Raw genomic sequence first — 21,373 nt, 5'->3', positions numbered from 1 at the left:
ACTATAATAATCTAACCATAAAACACAAATTATAATATTATATACCTCGAACACAAGCTATTATAACTCATACTATAATATTTTGTATCCCAAATACAAATATAATAACCCATCAACCACTATAACCCATATACTATAATAATCACATATTATAATAACTTATTTTGCGTCACAAATGCCTAAAATATACGACAATATTTTTAAAGAATTGTAAATATATAGAAAGAAAATCATATAATCTATGGTGGATAAAGTTGTACCAGTAAAAATCACACTTACGTATTTTCTTTGACTAGGAAAACTTTTTAAACATTTTTCTTCCCCTCTAATTTTATTCTTCTATCATTATTCTCGCCTCTTTCCCGATTAACTGTTGCCGAAAGTTAAATAATATATACGTGGATATATATACATATCCATATATATATAATTTTCAACAATTACAAATGTCACCGTTGCATTGAACGAATTAGTTAGGACAACTTCTTTTCACATATATGTATACACACCTCTATCTATATCTATATCTATATCTATCTCTCTCTCTCTCTCTCTCTCTCTCTCTCTCTCTATATATATATATATATATATATAACTTGTTGATAATATTTTGCTCAACTTCAATTGAACCAAAGAAAAAAAGAAAGGCTTCTTTAGCGCATAAGAACAAGGATTGAGAAGAAAAATAGTAAAATTAGATGTTTACTTTATATAAATTGCAAGTTTATTTTTAAATTGACAAAATAGCAAAACATAAAAATTTTAAATAAAAATTGGGGGACAATGCCTTAAATACCCCTAACGAAGTGACGAATGTGATTTCTAAATACATTTTTTACTAATCCCAAAATATCTTATAATTAAATAAAATTTTGCACCCACAATTGAATAATCTACTTTCCCTACTTTTCCCCAAAACAGAAAAAAACCCATCAAATCACATTCTCAAAACTCTGCAAATTATCCGATCTCATTCAATTTGTGCAGGTCACCGTTTCATATCTTCCATTATTTGGAATTTTGAAACAAAGAATCTTCAAGCATTTCCTTCCCTTACTTTGAAAACCCTAACTCTGTCCGCTTCAAATTGAAAAACCTAAACTTCATCTGCATCTCATCCTTCGCGTCGTCCGTTTTGCATCTCCTTCGCATCAGAAGATAACCCATCATTCGTTTTGCATCTCTTTCATCTGGCACATTGTCCTTCGTGTCTCCTTCGTCCGACACATCTCCAATTCCCAACTTCGTTCATTTCACTTCAATCTTCAACTTCAATCTTATTTGCAACTTCAATCGTTCATTCCACTTCAATCTCCAATCTTCAAATTCGTCGGGCACATCTCCAATCTTCAATCGTCCGTTCACATCTTCAATCTTCAGGCTTCGCATCATAGCATCTCTTTTGTCCGGCACATCGTCTTTTACATTCTACAAAGGGAACATGTTTACCGAGTAGTCAAATATATCTTTAAATCAACAAAATTATTTAAAATGTGTGGAAATAATTAAGTGGAGAGATATATGCTAAGATATTATTGAATTACAAATATTTGATTTTCAACTTTATCATAGTATATGACAGATGTATCTTAAATTATTGTCCAAGATATTTTAAATTGGCAACATTATTTAAAATGTGTGGGAATAATTAAGCGAAGAGATATATGCTAAAATATTATTGAATTGCAAATATTTGATTTTCTGCTTTATCATAACATATGACATATGTATATAAAATTATTGTTTCATAAATTATACAAAATAATCCTAATAATTTTAGGGATTCAAATATTATATTTGGCATAATCTTAGATTCAAACTAAAATAAAACCAAAGTGTAATTTTAGGCTCATATATAACAAATACATGATTTTAGGGATTCGAACAAACCATCTAAAATTAAGGTGTAAAATTTTAATTTAAAAATAATTTGAAAATTTTGAATTAAAACTAAAGAATACTGTCACCTAGCATGTAAAATTAGGGTGGGATATATGTCAAACATTATCTTATTCAAACTAACAATCTAAAATTAATGGGTAGAATTTGGATTTTAAAATAGTGTTAAAATTTTGATTTAAAATTAATGGTTTAGGGTGGAAAATAATGTTAAAATATTAAATATGTATTATGTATTATTCATCTTTATTTTTTGACGAACAATCTAGAGAATAAAAAAAAGGCTAAATAGTTAAATTTATAACAATATATATATATATATATGTTCGTTGGGGTCATTTTGATGTTATCAATATATATGTATGTTTTTTCATAAATAATTTGAAAAATGAAAAAATTGCTAAAATTAAGGGATTATTCATTATCTTTTGACATAATTTTAGGAATTCAAATTAAGAATCTAAAATTAATGTATTTATGTATGTTTCTTATAAATAATTTGAAAAATAAAAAATGCTAAAATTAAGTGATTATCCATTATTTTTAGCATAATTTTAGGAATTCAAAATAACAATCTAAAATCAAGGTATAAAATTTGGATTTAAAAATAGTGTTACAAATTTGAATTAAAACTAAAGGTTAAAATAGAGTAGAAAATAATGTTAAAATATCAAATATGTATTATGTTTTGTTTATGTATATTTTTCGTAAATAATTTGAAAAATAAAAAATGTAAAATTTATATTTGAAGTTATTTTAAAAAATTTGAATTCAAATAGAAGATTTTAGGGGATGATGTAGATTGAAATTATTATTAAAAATTTGTAATATGTATTATTTAATATATATTTTTTTTATAAACAATATGAAATATACAAATTTGTTAATTACTTCATTTTTTGTATTCTAACAATTAGACGATGTTGAAATTAAAGTCATATCTTTAGGAATTATCGGTTCAATTTTCTGCAACAACAAAATATTTTGTTTGATTTTTTGATCTCAACAAATACACTGTATTTGTATGTGAGCAATTGATCTTAGTAAAGGAGTAAATTCGGGCAAAAAAAAATTAGAAAAATTCATCAGATAGTTTTACCGTAAATCAAAATAATTTTGAGATTTGCTATTTTTCTTTTTTTTGGACCGAGGATTTTGCTATTCCAACGGTGTCGTGTAAAAACAAATATCCAAACCATTGGCCCAACACTCATCAAAGCGCAAACTCTATTTGCTGAATGGAAAGCTTTATTTTAAATTCATTAAAAAACCTCGTTTTAAAATAAATCAAGACTAAAACCGCAATAGGAATTCTCAAAAACCCTTTAACTTAAATAACTCAATACAAGCCAAGTCTAATGTGCTTAGCTACGATCTATATTTTATTTCAAAAAATTAATAAAATAACTAAAAAACAAGCTTACAATAATGGTTCAAAATACAAAAATCACATTCATACAAATAAAATAACAAACTTAAAAAGAAAAAGAGAAGTAAATTTAAAAACTAGCTCACCTCACAAAGTAGGATAATAAGTTGAAGAAGACAGTGGAAGTAGGTTTTATAAATCTATAATTATGACCCTTGAGTTAACATTAATAAAATTTAGTTTTTTCAATTAATTTTCAGCACTTTGAGTATGGATTTATAATTTCAACCTGTTACAAAACTTTGTACTTATGGAGGTGTATTTTGTCTTTAAATTTTGAAAATCTGGAAGGCTGGAAGTTATCACATGTTATAACTCTAGAAGGTCACAAGATGTAAGAGATGACTTATTTATTTGTTTGTTTAAAAGTTGAATGAGTTATGTCTTTAATGAATGATACCCCTTGAAAATCAGCAACTGTTATTGCATTTTTAACTTTTTATTACAATGCTTAAGATAGAGTGTATATGAATACTTTCAAGGTATTGGTCAAGTTTAGTCGTGGAGTGACTCAATCTATTTGGGTAATTATCGGTCAATTAGAGTCAGTTTTTCAACCAAACTTCTATTGAACTGATTATGATCATTTTAATAAACGATCAAAACCGACATCGACCGTTGATGACTAAATGTATGTTGGTCATTTGACTCTTTAGAACATTTTTGAAATTTCTCAATTTGGAACATTTTCAAATCGACACCAACTAATCTCCTTTAGTTCCCTGACCGACCGACTTTGATTCGGTTGGTCGATTCGGTTTTTCGACCTATCATGCTCACCCCTAATCTACAACGATGTTCCAAATAGTGATTATAAGATGTAATCAAATCATATGCTTGTTTTATTTGTTAGTCTAAAATTTATGGAAGGATATGTTGGCTTTTAATATCAATAGTTCTTACTTCAATATAATATTGGATATTTAGACCGGTGTGGCCTTAATCACATCAAAAGTGCAACTTGTTGGAAATTACGAAGGCCCATAAAAGACACATGAAGTTTATGTTTTTCATTTATTCCACATTAATAAACAGTTAGGGGGTGTTTGGGGTTAGGGTTTGGGCTGTGGGGTTGGGTTAGCCCAACCCTAACCCCCGTTTGGGCCCAATGTTAAGGAAACCCTAGTTTTAGGGTTTCCTTAACACGATTTCATTTCTCCTTCGAACGCCGATAACGCGTGTTCGTGAATCCGGTTTCCTCCTTCAGCGCAATCCGTCTTCGATTTTTCGTTGAAATCGATTTCATCTTCTTCTCAACATCAAATTCCTCGATTCGATTCATCCTCAAACCGATTTCATTTCGTCCTTCAGCGCAATCCGTTTTCGATTTTTCGTTGAAATTGATTTCATCTTCTTCTCAACATCAAATTCCTCGATATTTTTCCTTTTTCTTTGTTTCTGTCATTTCCCGCATGGAAACCACGAACCGTTTCGTCTTCTACCTCATGTCTTCTAGGGTTTCTGTAGATTTTACTAATGTCCGGTCGATTTTTGTTTTCTTCCTTTCATCCTCTAATACACTCGTTCCGAAAGGGTTTCTCCCTCAAGTTTTGTATGGTTTCTGTTCGTAATATTTTGTCCGGTCGATTAGGGTTTTTTCCGTGGAAATCCTTTAATCCATTCGATGGTTTCGTCTTCTCCCTCGATTAAACCATTATGCCCTTGCGTTTTCGCGATGAAACCGGATTTTGTTACGCCGAATCTCTCTCTAAATCTCTCTCATCCGTCTCTCTCACTCCGAAAGGGCTTCTGTGTTCGTTGAAGCCGACGAATTTGTTGGCTCCGAACACGATTTCCTTTTTGGAATCGTGGTTTTTGGCTCCTTGAAACCTTCTTGCCGCCGTGGTGTTCTGTATGCTCTCGGGTCCTTCGATTGGCAATAGGACAGATTCTTCACGTACCCATTGGAGCTTGGTAGGGAGGTTTGGAGTTCTCAATCCACTTTTTTTTAAAGCCGATGATGAGTAATAATTTTTGCTGAATTGTTCTCTATTGTTTACCAATGTCTTATGTGTTCTGTATTGTTACCTATGTATTATGTGTTGTTCTGTATTGTTACCTATGTCTTCTGTGTTGTTCTGTATTCTTACCTATGTCTTCTGTGTTGTTCTGTATTGTTACCTATGTCTTCTCTGTTGTTCTGTATTGTTACCTATGTCTTCTGTGTTGTTCTGTATTCTTACCTATGTCTTCTGTGTTGTTCTGTATTGTTACCTATGTCTTCTCTGTTGTTCTGTATTGTTTACCTCTATTGTTGTAATACTCTTACAATTGTTGAGTTCATGATGAGTTCAAATTTCTGTACAATTGTTGAGCTCTATTGTTGTAATACTCTTACAATTGTTGTTACCTATGTCTTCTGTATTGTTTTGTCCGGCCATGATGAGTTCAAATTTCTGTAATACTCTTACAATTGTTGTTTTTGTTTACAATTGTTTTAGTATTAGCTCTCTGTGTACAAATGTTTAATTTCAAATTTGTTACATTAATTTTCAATTCTTCTATTGTTCTGTATATGTATTCTTTCTATTATTTTGCCATGTCTTATTGCTTTACTGTTGTCTCTTCCATGTATTTTTAGTCTATGGATTTGACTTCACATTTCCTTACAAAATTAATTTCACTCTTCTATTCTATTTAATTGTTCTGTTACAAAATATATTTTAATCTTCTCTGTATTCTTTCTGCCCAGTGTTGTCTCTTCTTCCTTTCTGTCCAGTGTTGTCTCTTCTTCCTTTCTGTCCAGTGTTGTCTCTTCCATGTTTTTGTAGGGTATGCTTCTGTTATAGGTTTCAGTATATAGGCTTTGACTATGCTATGCTTTATGTCAGTTGGTCTTTATATTTTTGTTGACCTCCCTCTAAGTCCTATCAACTTGCCCCATCTTTCCCCTATATATTGGCACCTTTCCTCTTTTCATTCACTGCATTCTTCTTCCTCTTTGTATCATCTCTGTGGTTTTAAGTTACATTCTGTAAGTTCTCTTCTTCTTTACTGTTACCATGTGTCTTTTGTACCCTCTATGTGCTTGTAACTTATCTTTTGTATTCATTACCGTTACCATGTACGTTGTCTCTTCCATGTCTTTTTAGTCTATGGTTTTTGCTATATGTTTTCTATACATTTCTGTCCTTTATTTATTTTCCTATAACTATGATGGAATTCCATTCATTTTTTTGGAATGGAATCAAAACTCTGAGGCTACTAAATTAAAATCAATCTTGTTTTTACGGTTTCCCGATTCAATCTTCATTTGGAGTTAAATTTTTCGTCCTAAAAAGGTATGTATATTTAATTTTTTTTTCATACGTTTTCTATTGTGTTTTAATTAGAAATAATAATCATATTCTTTTCTTATGTAGGACGTTGCGACGAAGGAGTTCGAAATTATTTGAAGAGGTACTCTTGTAATAGCCGTTTGTAGGCTTTGATAATGTATTTTTTTTTTCGTTTATTTCCGATTTTGTATAATTTTATAATAAACATTTTGTATATAGAACATTCGGGTTAATTTGTTACATAATGTATCCTTTTAATTTTCTGTTTTTTAACAATTTTTTTTTCTATATAGTAATAAAGTTTGTACAAATGTGTTTGAAGCTTTCAAAATTTAGTACACACGTTCCAACGTTTAATCACATTTTTTTTTCGTAATTTATTCCAAACCGTTTTAAACATAAATTATAACTTTTATTTTTCTACCAACAAATAATTAAAAAGTGTAATAAAAACTATTGTATATAGAATTCAGAGTTCGTGGCCAAAACTTGTAAGAACTATAAAATGGACATAGTTTGAGAAAATAGAGATAAAAAATATTTTGTATTTTGTTAATTTATATTTGAAGATCAAATGTTGAGATTAGTAATTATGAGGAATATAGAAGTCATAAAAAAATTCCTATACATTCTAAATAATTAGGTTATGTAGCATATTGTGAAATAATTAGGTTAAAAAAAAAATATACATTGAAAATACGTTTTTTCCTAAAAAGAAAAAATAAAATACGTTATGTAGCATATTGTGACGTTAAAGAAAGAAAAAATGTTGGTGATTTTCAAACTTTTTTCCCATTTTCGATTATAATGTTCTTAAGCCTCATTTTAATAAATACCAATTTTTATATTTAATTTCAAAGTAATGAAACTTCAATTTTTTATAAAGTTATTTTATTCTCACACATTTGTATGAAATTGTATTTTAACAACAAAGTTATTAATATGTTTTGACCACATACTTTTTTATTTTATTTTTACCTTATTTATGTTTCGTTCAATTTTGTTTTCCAACAAATTTCATTTCTATTTTTAAAATACTTATTTTACAACTAAAATAGATTGTAAAAATTGTTGAAATAACCTTCTTTATTGTTTGGATTTCAATTGTTCAAATAATCTAATTTTTTTGTTCTATGTTTATAGTTTTACTAAATAGGGATATTACTAAGTTTACATATTTTTTTACAATATATCGATATTGTACTAATTTTAAATAGTACATGTTTTTAGGGAACTTTACATACATTGTAATGGATGAACAAACACTTATTGGAGTTCTAACTGCATTCACGTTGGCCCAACGTCAGATTTTACTAACGTTGGAGCTATTAATGAACAACAATAAGCGTCTCCCACATACACCGCCCGATACACGCCATAGAATTAGGGAGCTTGCTTACTTTCGCATGATACACGAGTCAGATCTTGTGTGTCGGCAAAGCACGCGGATGGATAGGCGAACATTCGCAATTCTATGCCATTTACTTAGAAATGTCGCTGGTCTTTCTTCAACTGAAATTGTCGATGTTGAGGAAATGGTAGCAATGTTCTTGCACGTCCTCGCTCATGACGTGAAGAACCGCGTCATACAACGAGAATTTGTACGCTCCGGTGAGACAGTATCTCGACATTTCAACATCGTATTGTTGGCTGTTCTTCGACTGTACGAGGAGTTGATAAAAAGACCTGTTCCGGTAACAAGTAACTGCAATGATCAACGTTGGAAGTGTTTCGAGGTGGGCATCCTACAAGTTCACTATAATTGACCTTTAGGTACATCGCAGTTAATTCATTGTGTTCCTTTCAACCTGCAGAACTGCCTTGGCGCGTTAGACGGGACGTACATAAAGGTGAACGTCCCCGCAGGAGATCGGCCTACTTTCAGAACGCGTAAGGGGGAAATTGCCACAAACGTTCTTGGGGTCTGTGACACGAAAGGGGATTTCGTTTATGTCCTCGCCGGTTGGGAAGGATCTGCAGCAGACTCGCGGATCCTACGTGATGCGATTTCACGAGAAAATGGACTACAAGTGCCAAAGGGTATATAATTTTTATAATAAAACACCGTCGCTTCTTACTTACCTATTTAAAGTTCATAAACAAACCATTTAATAACAGGATATTATTATCTGTGCGATGCTGGATATCCAAACGCGGAGGGGTTTCTCGCCCCGTACAGAGGCCAGCGGTACCATTTGCAAGAGTGGCGTGGTGCTGCAAATGCGCCAACAAATGCAAAGGAGTACTTCAACATGAAGCACTCCTCGGCAAGGAATGTTATTGAGTGCGCGTTCGGTGTTCTAAAGGGTCGTTGGGCCATTCTTCGTGGAAAGTCGTATTATCCCCTGCAAGTCCAGTGTCGCACCATTCTAGCATGTGCGTTGCTTCACAATTTGATCAACAGGGAAATGACATATTGCGACGACGTTGAGGACGAGGACGAGGGGGACTCCACGTACGCAACGACCACCGCTTCAGAAGACATTCAGTACATTGAGACAACAAACGAGTGGTCTCAGTGGCGCGACAACCTAGCCGCATCGATGTTCACCGATTGGCAGTTCCGTAACGCTTAGCTAAGACATATTTAGATAACAAGTTTTTTATGACTTCGTCGCAATTCTATCGTCTCTAACATGTACTGTAAAAACTAATATGGGCTGTTGCATATGTATTGTACGCGTGCCATAATTTGTATCATGCCTATTTTACTTTGGAGTTTAATGGTGAAATTACTTATGTACTGCATGTATTTTTTCTAATTTCTGATTCTCAGTATGTCAACCTCAAATCGTGCACCGAGACATGTTTGGACGAGGGAGGAGGAGGGGACTCTTGTCGAATGTTTAATGGAGCTAGTGTCAATGGGGGGCTGGAAATCAGATAATGGTACATTTCGCCCAGGATACCTTGCGCAGTTGGTACGCATGATGGCAGAGAAACTACCTGGATGTCAGGTACGAGCAACAACTGTAATTGATTGTAGGATCAAGACACTTAAGCGAACGTTCCAGGCCATTGCCGAAATGCGGGGCCCAGCGTGCAGTGGCTTTGGGTGGAACGATGAAGAGAAATGCATCGTTGCGGAGAAGGAATTATTCGATAATTGGGTTAGGGTATGGAATATAATTTAAACGTCACACAACGTTAACAATTTACATTTAGTAAACAATTTTTAAATTAGTACTCATACGTCATATTTTTTTTCTGCCCGCAGTCGCATCCTGCAGCGAAAGGACTCCTGAACAAACCATTCCCGTATTACGACGAGCTTACATATGTATTTGGTCGGGATAGGGCGACCGGTCGGTTCGCTGAGACATTCGCGGACGTGGGGTCTAACGAGCCAGGTGGCGGATATGACAGATTTGATATGGGGGATGGAAACGAGGACTTCCCGCCCGTGTACAGCCAGGGAGTTGACATCTCGCAGGACGATGTACGTGCATCCCGACCTTCTCGCGCTTCAGATGGTAGGAACGGATCAAGTGGATCGAAGAGGAAGAGGGGAAGTCAGCGAGACTTCGAGCTTGAAGCGATACATGTGGCGCTCGACCAAACAAACGAGCAACTCAGGGAGATTGCGCAGTGGCCAGCACGCAACCTTGCAAATGACAACCACGTGCGCACGGAATTTTTCTGCATATTGCGTGAGATGCCAGAACTTACGAGTTTGGATAGGGCGTTATTGCAAAGGCATCTTTTGTCTCGTATGGACGACCTCCGGGGTTTCGTACTCATGCCTGAGGATGAAAGGGAGGGCTTCTGTAGAGTCCTCCTACGAGACATAGAGAGATAGTTTCTGTTTGTAGTGACCTGTGTTGCTTATTATTTCGTTACGTATTTTTCTGTATCATGTATTCGATGGTTTATGCATTTTGTATTGTCAAGAACTTCTTTTGTTCATTCCTAATGTTTATTTTAAATGAAAGAAACTAGTCAGAATTTTCGAAAAGCGTTATAACGGCTATTTATATAGGTTTAAAATTGGATGACTTCGCTATCGGCCATTCGAAATATTGAATAATTTTTTTATCTTTATAAGAAATTAATTGTAATAAATTTATCACAATATGTTCAGAAATTAATTTTAATTTGGCCAACTGTATATATTAATTTAATAACATTACACATACAACAAATAAAATAGGAGAATAATACGGATTCGAGGATTTCGTAAAAAAATATGCAATAATTTTTTTATGATATTTACAATTGAATTTAAAAATATTATACAACATAAAAAATTAATTAACCCACCCCATTTAACAATTTTCCCAAATAAAATTTATCACAAAATCCACATAAACCTACCCACTTAACCCTTCCCCCAAACACATTTTATCATAAAATTCCCATAAAACTACCCACCTAACCCTTCCCCCAAACACATTTTATCATAAAATCCCCATTAAACTACCCACCTAACCCTTCCCCCAAACACATCTTATCATAAAATCCCCATTAATCCTCCCCACCTAACCCTTCCCCCAAACACATTTTATCATAAAATCCCCATTAACTCTTCCCACCTAACCCTTCCCCCAAACACATATTATCATAAAACTACCTTTTTAAACCCTTCCCCCAAACAAGGGTTATGATAAAACTAGGTTTAACTTAACACTAGTTTTATCTTAACACTAACCCTTCCCTAAATCAACCCTTCCCCCAAACGCACCCTTAAGGAGTTGGCATGGAGTATATTTATAATACCACTTTAGAGACTTATAAAAGTGGACAAATGGGAAGTACATAGTTTCTTCCCACACAAGTTGTCTAACATGCCAGATTCTAAGCTATAATTTTCTCTTGTTACAACCTTAAAATAAACAACAACTTGTCCATGTCCATGTAGGTATAGTTAACCATAACTATGTACTATTATTTTAAAGGCAAAAAGTTCGATCTTTCATTATTACATACCGCATATTGTTAATTAAAACGAGAGAGATAATAGCAATAGAGACTTTAACTTCTAACTACAAATGACAAGGCCTACGTTCTAATTATATTATATGAAATCAAATTTACAATTTCACCTAGTTTTGTAAAACCAAACCTACCCCTTCTCAGTTATCTGGGAAGAGGAAAACCCCTCGACACGTGGGCGACTGCAGGGAGATGCCAGCAGCACTGCCAACACAAGCAAACGATGCTCTGTTCGTTTCATCTCTCGACTTTGCATCGCTTGCAAATCACTCCAAACTAAAAACACTACTTCTCCTCCAACTTTGAAAAATCTCTTCCATCTAATCCAGCTCTAATTTCACTTTCCATCACTTTCCCTCTCAAATGAAGCAATTCCCATTTCCCCCTTTTAAAATCCTTCCTCCATTCCCCCATTTCTTCATCACACAATGGAGTCCAAGCCCTTCTTTTGCCTTCTGCTTTTGTTTCTGCTTCTGTCCTCCATCGCCGTTATTGCTGACGATTCTGAAGTCTCCGTCAAGCCATTGGTGAAGATTGTGAAAGGGAAGAAGCTTTGTGACAAAGGGTGGGAGTGTAAAGGCTGGTCGGAGTATTGCTGTAATCATACCATTTCTGATTACTTTCAGACCTATCAATTTGAGAATCTCTTCTCCAAGAGGAACTCGCCGGTTGCTCACGCTGTTGGGTTTTGGGATTATCGATCTTTTATTACGGCGGCGGCTTTGTTTCAGCCTCATGGATTTGGTACCACCGGTGGGAAGCTCATGGGGATGAAGGAAATTGCTGCTTTTCTTGGTCATGTTGGCAGCAAAACTAGTTGTTAGTTTCTTCTTTTGCTTCTTGTTCTTAATTATCTGTGTGGGTTTGAAATTTTGATTGAATGTTTCAGGTGGGTATGGAGTGGCGACTGGAGGTCCATTGGCGTGGGGTTTGTGCTATAACAAGGAGCTGAGTCCTGATAAATTGTACTGTGATGAATATTACAAGCTCACTTATCCCTGTACTCCTGGAGTTTCTTACCATGGCCGTGGTGCCTTGCCTATCTACTGGTATGTTGCTCTAAATTCACTCCACTTTTAACATCCCACTGTTGATTGGTGGAAGGTTATTTGCTGAAGTTTGATAGTTCTGTTTCTCGACTTGGAATTTTGAAGTTGTGTTGTGTTACCATTTATTACCTTAAACAAAATAGGATATTTATTGGATAACCATGATATAGTAGACAAATGGAATAGAAAAGTGAACAGTTTAACAAAATAAAGTGAGTTTAGGCTATATAATAACAGATTTAGAAGACGCAACCACCACGATTAGGAATGTGAGCGAAAACCGAACAAACTGCTCAATCCATCCAAAGGCGACTTATTTATTTGAAGGCTAAACCCGAAATAACTGAACTGATCGATGATAGTTATAATACAAATGTAAACTCAAAGCGTTGAGGGCGCGAGTTTGAGGGATGGGAAATGCAATGTTTGTTTGTATATTATATATCATGATCATTCCCTCTTTCCGGTCATCTTTTCAGCCATTTCAGCGTTGTCTCATGGCCCATTTTGCCCTGCCCTTGGCTAATAGCCTATGGCAAACCGGTCACCGTGACATACTATATCTGTAGAGTTACAAATTAAAAGCTAGAAACATCATAGAAGTTTTTTTCATTGTTAAGAGACGAGATGGATTCAATTGTAAAAATTTATGATCTTAGATGGTGTCAACTCAATGTTTATTCAGCACTCTTATTAATGTCATGATTTGGTGAATGATGCCAAAAATATAGACTCACTCCATCACAAGTCAAAGTTCAAAATTTATAGTTTACAGACCAAATAGATGTAAGTATGAAAGTACGTAGACCAAATTTGTCGTTGAACCTTATTGAGCTACTTTGTGCTGACTATGGGATTTACCAGGAACTACAACTATGGAAAAACAGGAGAAGCCTTGAATGTTAATCTATTGGACCATCCAGAGTACATTGAAGACAATGCGACTCTAGCATTTCAGGCCGCAATTTGGAGGTGGATGACCCCAGTGAAGAAGAACCAGCCCTCAGCCCATGATGTGTTTGTAGGCAAATGGAAACCAACGAAGAACGACACACTGGCCAAACGACTCCCTGGCTTTGGCACTACCATTAACATTCTCTATGGCGATGCTGCGTGTGGTCAGGGTGAAGTTGACTCTATGAACAACCCCATCTCCCATTACTTGCATTACCTTGATCTGATGGGCGTTGGTCGAGAAGAAGCTGGACCCCATGAAGTCCTTAGCTGTGCCGAGCAGGAACCTTTTGAGGCATCATCTTCCTCGTCCTCGTCATCTTCTTGAGGTTTGTCTTTGTCTCAATCAACTCATTCTTGGTCTGATTCTTGATGGAGAATGAAAGAATATCAATAATTGGATTGGAAACTAAGATGTTTTGTGATGTATAAAGCTATTAAATTGAAGGGAAGGAAAGAATTCAAGATATATATATATATATACTTTTTTTGTGTGCGAGAGTTCCGTGTATATATCCAATTGGTACTGATTAGTTTTCCCTCTGTTTGTTATAAGTTTTGATGTTTCATTTGAGTTTTTGTAGTCTATTAATTATCTACTTTTTCTTTTACGTTTGGAATGTGAACCATTTGAGTTACATAAATACATTTTATGTATGGATGTTGCGAATTATATTGGTTATCTGTATTTCTTAAGCTGCTGAAACCGAAGAGATGGGAAATTAAACCCCTTCCGCCATCTTTGTAATATTTTCCACGAGTTAAGAAAATTCTCATTTACAAACGAATGATTCTGTTGGAAATCATAATTCTAAGTTTAAAATTAGGTGTTTGGGGCGTAGAGTTGATCATTATAGTCAATAATTATAACGGTCTATATTTAGGGGTAAATTATTTTAATCTGCTTACGATGGTTTGCATTCAAGCTTGGTAGAAAATAATAAACACACCAACAAAAAAGAAAAGAGAGGATGAATTGAAAGTAGCAAACACCATCACAAAGTAAGATTTGAAATAATAATACTGCAAATAATTGTTGTAGCTCCAAACATGGAGTGTGTTATTATAGTCGACTCCACCAATTTTAAGTTGTGGCGCCAACCATTTCTTATATATTTGAAATCAAGAAATTAGATATCATTCCTCGTTGTAGAACACTTCTGAATCTCAAACGTTATTCTTTTCATGAATGAGGTTGAACCAATAGACATGCAATCAACTCCCGTCCATATACAGAAGAATGGCTCTATATGAGGGAGATTTTATGAGTGGACACAACAACACATAGTGGCAAACATGAAACAACAGATAGCGCAAAAAATAATGAAGAAGAATAGGCGTAACTGAAATTGGTCAAAGGTAAAAAAATGAATGAAAACATACTTCTGCTTATGTTAACTATGTGTAAATATATATCTGGACATGACACTCTCATGAGGTCTCGTTACTTTCTCTAATTTTTTTTCTCGATCCCAATTAGACACAACTTACATATATTAGAGTGCGTAACAAGAAACTAAAAAAGAAGAATTGAAAGAAAGCGAGAATCACAAACACACCTCAATTTTGGTTATTTTAGTAATTTCACCCAACGATGACATGAGCAAAGATTCAAAAAACTTTATATTTCCAAAACTCTAATTAAGTTTTATTTGAATCTCCTACTTTAGACTATTCATGCCATTTTTTTCAATTAAAAAGATAAGTACAACAATCATCTCATTCAACACGAAAAATATATACATCTTGTTCGTATATTTTTGCCACATCATCATCAAATGCCAATCAACCATTTAACTTCCATCATCAACGTTCTGTTAATTCAACTAACATCATTTATAACTATCTGTTGAAACTTTAGAAACCAAAACTATAAATTAAAAGTCAGACCCTATAAATTGAAGGTGTGTTCTCTCCGAAGAAAAGAAATATATAGAGAAACAAACAAACGATCCTCCTGTTTATTAATATATGCATGTCATTATTTTGTCCCATTCACTTGTAAAGTTAAAATTGGCCTCTTCATTCAAATTGGTTGAAAGTCTCCAATTCTGAAAAGGAATTCTCTAATTGGACGAAATAGCATGAGGCTTTTAAAACGAGTAGATGACATATAATTGAAATTCTCCCATCGGCCAAGTTGATAGGTTGGTGTGACACCACTTTTCACTGCCTTACACACACACTGTGATTCTGATTTAATCCTCCACGACCCAATCACCAAACCACACTTCCTCCCCGAACAAATTGTTTTAATCTCTAAATTTTAAAAATAGATGTATTTAGTTAATAATTTTTTAAAAATTTATCTTTGATTTATAAAAATAGATTCATTTGGTCAATGTATTCTTTTAGCTTATGTGGTTTAAAAAATGTGTGTCCCCTTCATATTATCTGGTTTCGTATTTTTAATATTAATCTTGAACGGTCGTAACTTTCCTTATAACTATTTTCTAATACCAACCACAACTAATAAAGTTCTACATATATATATATATATAAAGAAAGAAAGAACTAAGTTTATCTATAGGATAAATTACAAAAATCATCCATAAAGTATGATGTAGCTATACTCTAAAACTTTTAAAATTAAAAATCGAGCACTCAAACTTATACAATTGTATAAATTTTACTAATTATATAAGTTTACATATTCAATTTTTGTTATTTTTGGTCTAATTTTTACAATTAAAATAAGTTTTGCACTCAAATTTTAATATGATTAGAAGCTTAATCATAAGTCTAGTTTTTATTATCAAAAGTTTGAAGATGTAATTACAACTATCCCCAACTTCAGTGATTTTTACAAATGGGTTCCGTTTATGTATTGAATTTACATGTTTCTTAATAATATAATAGACTCATCTAGGAAAATCCTAAACCCTTCAAAATTAATATCAATTAGGTTTGATAGTGATTAATTTTCATAATGGGATATGCAAAAGAAGACATTGTGAATTGATAGAGGAGAAAAATTGGAGAGAAAGAGACAATTAAGATAAGGGAAAAATGAAATTGGAAAAGTGATGGGCCCACCCACTATTTTTTACAATAAATTTTCTTTCTATTTATATCTTTTTCATTTTCCTTTAGAAATAAAAAGCAAACAAGGAATTCGTGTTTATATGTTTATCTCAAATGGTTGTTGATTTGGAACTCTCAAATGAATTCAAAGTGATTTCATTTGGGGTTCAAAATAATTCTAATTTCATATATAATTGATTTGATAATTTGGCAATGATTTTTTTAGTTGGCTTTGTTTTAAGTTTGAATTTGGATCTTAGAAACTACTTTTAAATTAACTTTAAATTGGGAATCTATATATATAAATATTACATTGATTTTAATTTGGGTTTTCTAGATTTATAATATATTCCATGGTATGGCTTTAAACTTTAAAGTAACTTTTTTATATTTAGAATTCTCAATACTAAATTAAATTGTGTGTCAAATATGTCCTTTCTTTTTATGCTACCTATATATATATATAAAGAAGCTTATTATAATTATATGGTATATTATTTGAAACATATCCTTTAAGCATTGAACATATTTCGACCTCTATGGAAACAATAATATTTTCCTAAGTTTCAAATCTATTATAATAATTATGATAAATATAAAATTTTTATTAATTAAACATTAAATTGATGTTATTCTAAAAAAAAATTAGTATTTTATATGTCAAAATAAACATCACTCGTCGATAATTTAACGTAGATTCTATCTTAGAAGTAGGAGGTTCAATTTTCATCTCCATAACTATTGTACTGAATGTTGATACCAAAAAACACTTCAACGATTGTCTGTAAGACAAAAAGAAGATTAAGGTGTCTAACCATACAACTCCGATGCTTAAGTTAGTATCGAGTTTGTGAGTTCCACCTCTGAACTACACATCTCATGAATCTAACAAAGCAATAACTTTATTATGCTTTCATGGATTATTGTGCGAGCTAACTGAATTTGCCCATAGCACTAAAGAAAAATCATTGTATATATGAACTTTGAAGTTCGAGTTAAAATTCCTCCACCTCATCTATTATAAAAATAAAAAAAAAAGAACCTCCGAAAATAAAAAAAAAAAGTATATGAACTAAGTCTAAAATTCATAAAAGGTAAGAACACTAAATTTGAATGATCTAAAATACGATATAGCTAATTTAAATATTTTATAAATAATTTCATTTTTTTGTTATCCATAACGGTTCTCCTTAGAACAAAACATTTGAAAATATTTATAAATACAGTAAAATATCATAATCTACCGTTATAATAGATAATTATAACCTTTTATTTATTTCTATCATAGACACCAATAGTATTACTGAAGTAGCAGTGTATTTTGATTTAGGTAGATAGACATGATAACAATATACCTTGATGATGATTATAAACAAACAATTGATAGTAATATTTGAAAATAATTCACAGATTAAACAAATTCGAAAAAATTGGAAAACAAAATCATTTTTTAACAAAATAATAATAAAAAGTTTTAAAAAATAATAATAATTAAAGGCTTTGGCAATATGAGAGTCCGATGAGATGGAAGAGGAAGAATCGGCTCGATGGCATACTCATGACCATTGGACTTTCGCCAGCCGTCGGATCTCTCTCTACTGTTTCCGGTGATAATATATATATATATATATATATATATACACTCAGCTCCACCGCTTTTCTCGCACTACATTACCGCCTGACGTTTGTTGCTAGAGAGAGAGCCACAGGTGCCCTCAAAGAGATAGAGAGAAGAACTCGGTTGCCGAGCCATGGCCGGAGCCAGAGACATCGACGATCTACCGAAGAACGACGCCAACTACACCGCCTTGACGCCACTCTGGTTTATCGAGAGAGCTGCCTTGGTTCATCCTTCCAGATTATCGGTCGTCCATGGATCTCGCCGCTACAACTGGCTTCAGACCTACCAACGCTGCCGCCGTTTGGCTTCCGCTCTTTCAAACCGCTCCATCGGCGCCGGAGACACGGTACTTCTCGTTTCTCTCTATGTTTGTTTATTTCTTTCCATTTATGATGCGAGAGTGATTCTTCCGACTGACCTTGGTGCGATGGTTGTCTTCCTTGAAATATCCAGAATCGGTGAGTGCTGAGTGGAAAGTAATTGCTGGATGAATCTTTTTCCTTTTCTTTTCTTTTTTTTACTGAGATAAAAGTCAACTTGATCATGGAGGAGAATTATCGCAGTAGGTTCTAAATAGGAATCCATTTCTTGCATAAAGTGATGAAGTGTTTGTAGGATTTAAGCCTTGTCATGTTTACTTTCTTTATGATGTGGAAAGCCAGAACAGCGAAGTTTGTAGGCTTTAATGACACTTGATAAAGTTTCGGGTGGGATCTTCTGGTATTTGATGACTCCCAATATTCGATTACTGAATTTTCTCTTTTCAAACAGTCGATAAGCGTTTGAAATTACGCGAATCCAGAGGGTTTTGTAATATGTGTGATATGTTATCTTAGAAGGTTATCAGTTTAAAGTATGTGATTTATTGATGTTAATTGAATGATAAATGATTGGTTTCTTGGATATTGTATTTAGGTAGCAATAATTGCTCCAAATATTCCAGCTATCTATGAAGCTCATTTTGGAGTTCCCATGGCTGGAGCTGTTCTGAATTGTGTTAATATTCGTCTAAATGCTCAAACAATTTCATTTCTTCTCGGTCACTCAGCATCTGCAGTTGTTATGGCGGATCAAGAGTTTTTCCCTTTAGCAGAAGAAGCTTTGAACATACTAGCTGAAAAGGGTGATGGCCATTACAAGCCACCACTTCTAATTGTAATTGGCGATGAAAACTGTGATCCGGAAGCACTCAAATATGCTTTATCAAAAGGGGCTATCGAGTACGAGAAATTCTTGGAAACAGGCAATCCTGAGTATGCTTGGAAACCACCAGAGGATGAGTGGCAGAGCATTACTTTAGGCTATACGTCTGGTACAACAGCAAGTCCTAAAGGGGTGGTTTTAAGCCACAGAGGGGCGTATGTCATGTCTTTGAGTGCAGGCTTAGTGTGGGGGATGAATGAAGGAGCTATATATCTTTGGACTCTTCCAATGTTCCATTGCAATGGTTGGTGTTACACATGGGCATTGGCTGCTCTCTGTGGAACAAGTATATGCCTCCGGCAGGTATAAACAATAAAATATATGGAACCATTTTATGCTTATTGAATAGTTCCTATTATCGTAAATTCCAACGACAATAGATCGAAGAAAAACAGAACACTAACAATGTTATGGGTATTAAAACGAAAGATTATTTGCAATTCATTCTCATTCATTCTATGGAGATCTGTTGTGTGCCAACGCCTGATGCTGTGATGCAATATCTTTCCACTTTGAGGCAGTTATCGTTGATAAAGCTCTTTTTTAACTTTTTCAACTCTATGTCAAGTTTTCAGTGAAGCTCTTTCCCCTCGAGAAATTTAATGATGGCATATTTTTGTTGCCATCTACAGTAATATCACCATAAAAGTAGGTGTCCTGGCTTCTAATAGCTGCAGAACATATTCCATGCCATCGTTCTTGTTGATAGCAAATTTTTGTTTTTGGTTTTTGGTTTTTGGTACAGGTCACAGCTAAGGCAGTTTATTCAGCCATAGCCAAGCATAAAGTAACACATTTTTGTGCTGCTCCTGTGGTTCTTAATACTATTGTTAATGCCCCTAAAGAAGATACTATCCTTCCCCTTCCCCATGTTGTCCATGTTATGACAGCAGGAGCTGCTCCACCTCCTTCGGTATTATACGCAATGTCACAGAAGGGCTTCCGGATTACTCACACTTATGGCCTATCTGAAACTTACGGTCCTTCTACAATATGTGCATGGAAACCAGAGTGGGACTCGTTGCCTCCAGAAGTCCAAGCACGAATGAATGCTCGTCAAGGTGTACGGTATGTTGGATTGGAGGGTCTGGACGTTGTGAACACTCAAACAATGCAACCCGTACCTTCTGATGGAAAAACTGTTGGAGAGATAGTAATGCGTGGGAATGCTGTTATGAAAGGCTACTTAAAGAATCCGAAAGCAAACAAAGAGGCGTTCGCAAATGGCTGGTTTCACTCTGGTGATCTTGGCGTAAAACATCCAGATGGTTACATAGAAATAAAAGACAGGTCAAAGGATATCATCATTTCTGGAGGTGAAAACATTAGCAGTGTGGAGATAGAGAACACTCTCTACCAACACCCGGCCATACTGGAGGTGTCGGTTGTCGCTAGGGCAGACGAACGTTGGGGAGAATCTCCTTGTGCTTTCGTGACATTGAAGTCGAAGATAGATAAGGGTGAGGAGCAGCGAATGGCTGAGGATATTATGAAGTTTTGTAAGTCGAAAATGCCAGCTTACTGGGTCCCAAAATCTGTGGTATTTGGGGAGCTACCGAAAACGGCAACTGGGAAAGTTCAAAAGCATCTGCTGAGGGCGAAGGCTAAGGAGATGGGACCTGTTAAGATCAGCAAGTTGTAATGAATATTGTCCCACTAGAAATGAGCTCTGCTTCTGTAGGTAAATTAGTTTGTTATTCAATTTACGAACGTCAGAAACAAAGTTTATATATATATATATATATATATATATATATATATATATATATATATATATATATATATATATATATAAATAGTTGTTATTAGATTACTTCGTTTTAGTTCATTCTAATAAAGATATACTGCTGAGATTTGTAATTGTCACTTCAAATTGTCTTTAGAGCAAATGTTTTTTGGTAATATATCTTGTTGTCATTGATGATAAATAGTAAGTGAAAAAAAAGTGTATATAAACTCTTAGAACGCAATCCAACTATGCTGA

General features: G+C 33.9%; 2 protein-coding genes across 3 annotated transcripts; both read left to right on the top strand.

Moving 5' to 3' along the window:
• The first annotated feature begins 11,689 nt into the window (after positions 1-11,689).
• LOC103483884 (chitinase-like protein 2) lies at positions 11,690-14,040 on the top strand. The gene is made up of 3 exons (XM_008440718.3): positions 11,690-12,357; positions 12,428-12,587; positions 13,452-14,040. Exons 1-3 carry the CDS (start codon positions 11,967-11,969, stop codon positions 13,867-13,869), a joined length of 969 nt encoding a protein of 322 aa, XP_008438940.1. The 5' UTR covers positions 11,690-11,966; the 3' UTR covers positions 13,870-14,040.
• A 4,033-nt stretch (positions 14,041-18,073) lies between these two features.
• On the top strand, positions 18,074-21,255 carry LOC103483883 (acetate--CoA ligase CCL3). 2 transcript variants are annotated; one of them, XM_008440716.3, is made up of 3 exons: positions 18,074-18,532; positions 19,102-19,692; positions 20,135-21,255. In XM_008440716.3, exons 1-3 carry the CDS (start codon positions 18,317-18,319, stop codon positions 21,029-21,031), a joined length of 1,704 nt encoding a protein of 567 aa, XP_008438938.1. In that variant the 5' UTR covers positions 18,074-18,316; the 3' UTR covers positions 21,032-21,255. The 2 variants fall into 2 exon arrangements, with proteins under 2 accessions (XP_008438938.1, XP_050942144.1); XM_051086187.1 differs by having other exon boundaries at positions 18,091-18,532; positions 19,235-19,692.
• Positions 21,256-21,373: the final 118 nt, after the last annotated feature.

This window comes from Cucumis melo, chromosome 6 (genome assembly GCF_025177605.1).
Source record: "Cucumis melo cultivar AY chromosome 6, USDA_Cmelo_AY_1.0, whole genome shotgun sequence".
In the NCBI taxonomy this organism is placed as follows: domain Eukaryota; kingdom Viridiplantae; phylum Streptophyta; class Magnoliopsida; order Cucurbitales; family Cucurbitaceae; genus Cucumis; species Cucumis melo.
This window is presented reverse-complemented; position numbering and strand designations above follow the sequence as displayed.

What these genes read in the sequence shown, in the direction of transcription:
- LOC103483884 (XM_008440718.3), top strand. Translation starts at nt 11,967, where the DNA reads ATGGAGTCCAAGCCCTTCTTTTGCCTTCTGCTTTTGTTTCTGCTTCTG. An exon ending in TGTTGGCAGCAAAACTAGTT is followed by an intron (nt 12,358 to 12,427) that starts GTTAGTTTCTTC and finishes TGAATGTTTCAG; the next exon opens with GTGGGTATGGAGTGGCGACT. An exon ending in GGTGCCTTGCCTATCTACTG is followed by an intron (nt 12,588 to 13,451) that starts GTATGTTGCTCT and finishes GGGATTTACCAG; the next exon opens with GAACTACAACTATGGAAAAA.
- LOC103483883 (XM_051086187.1), top strand. Translation starts at nt 18,124, where the DNA reads ATGACCATTGGACTTTCGCCAGCCGTCGGATCTCTCTCTACTGTTTCC. An exon ending in CCATCGGCGCCGGAGACACG is followed by an intron (nt 18,533 to 19,234) that starts GTACTTCTCGTT and finishes TCGGTCACTCAG; the next exon opens with CATCTGCAGTTGTTATGGCG. An exon ending in CAAGTATATGCCTCCGGCAG is followed by an intron (nt 19,693 to 20,134) that starts GTATAAACAATA and finishes TTTTTGGTACAG; the next exon opens with GTCACAGCTAAGGCAGTTTA.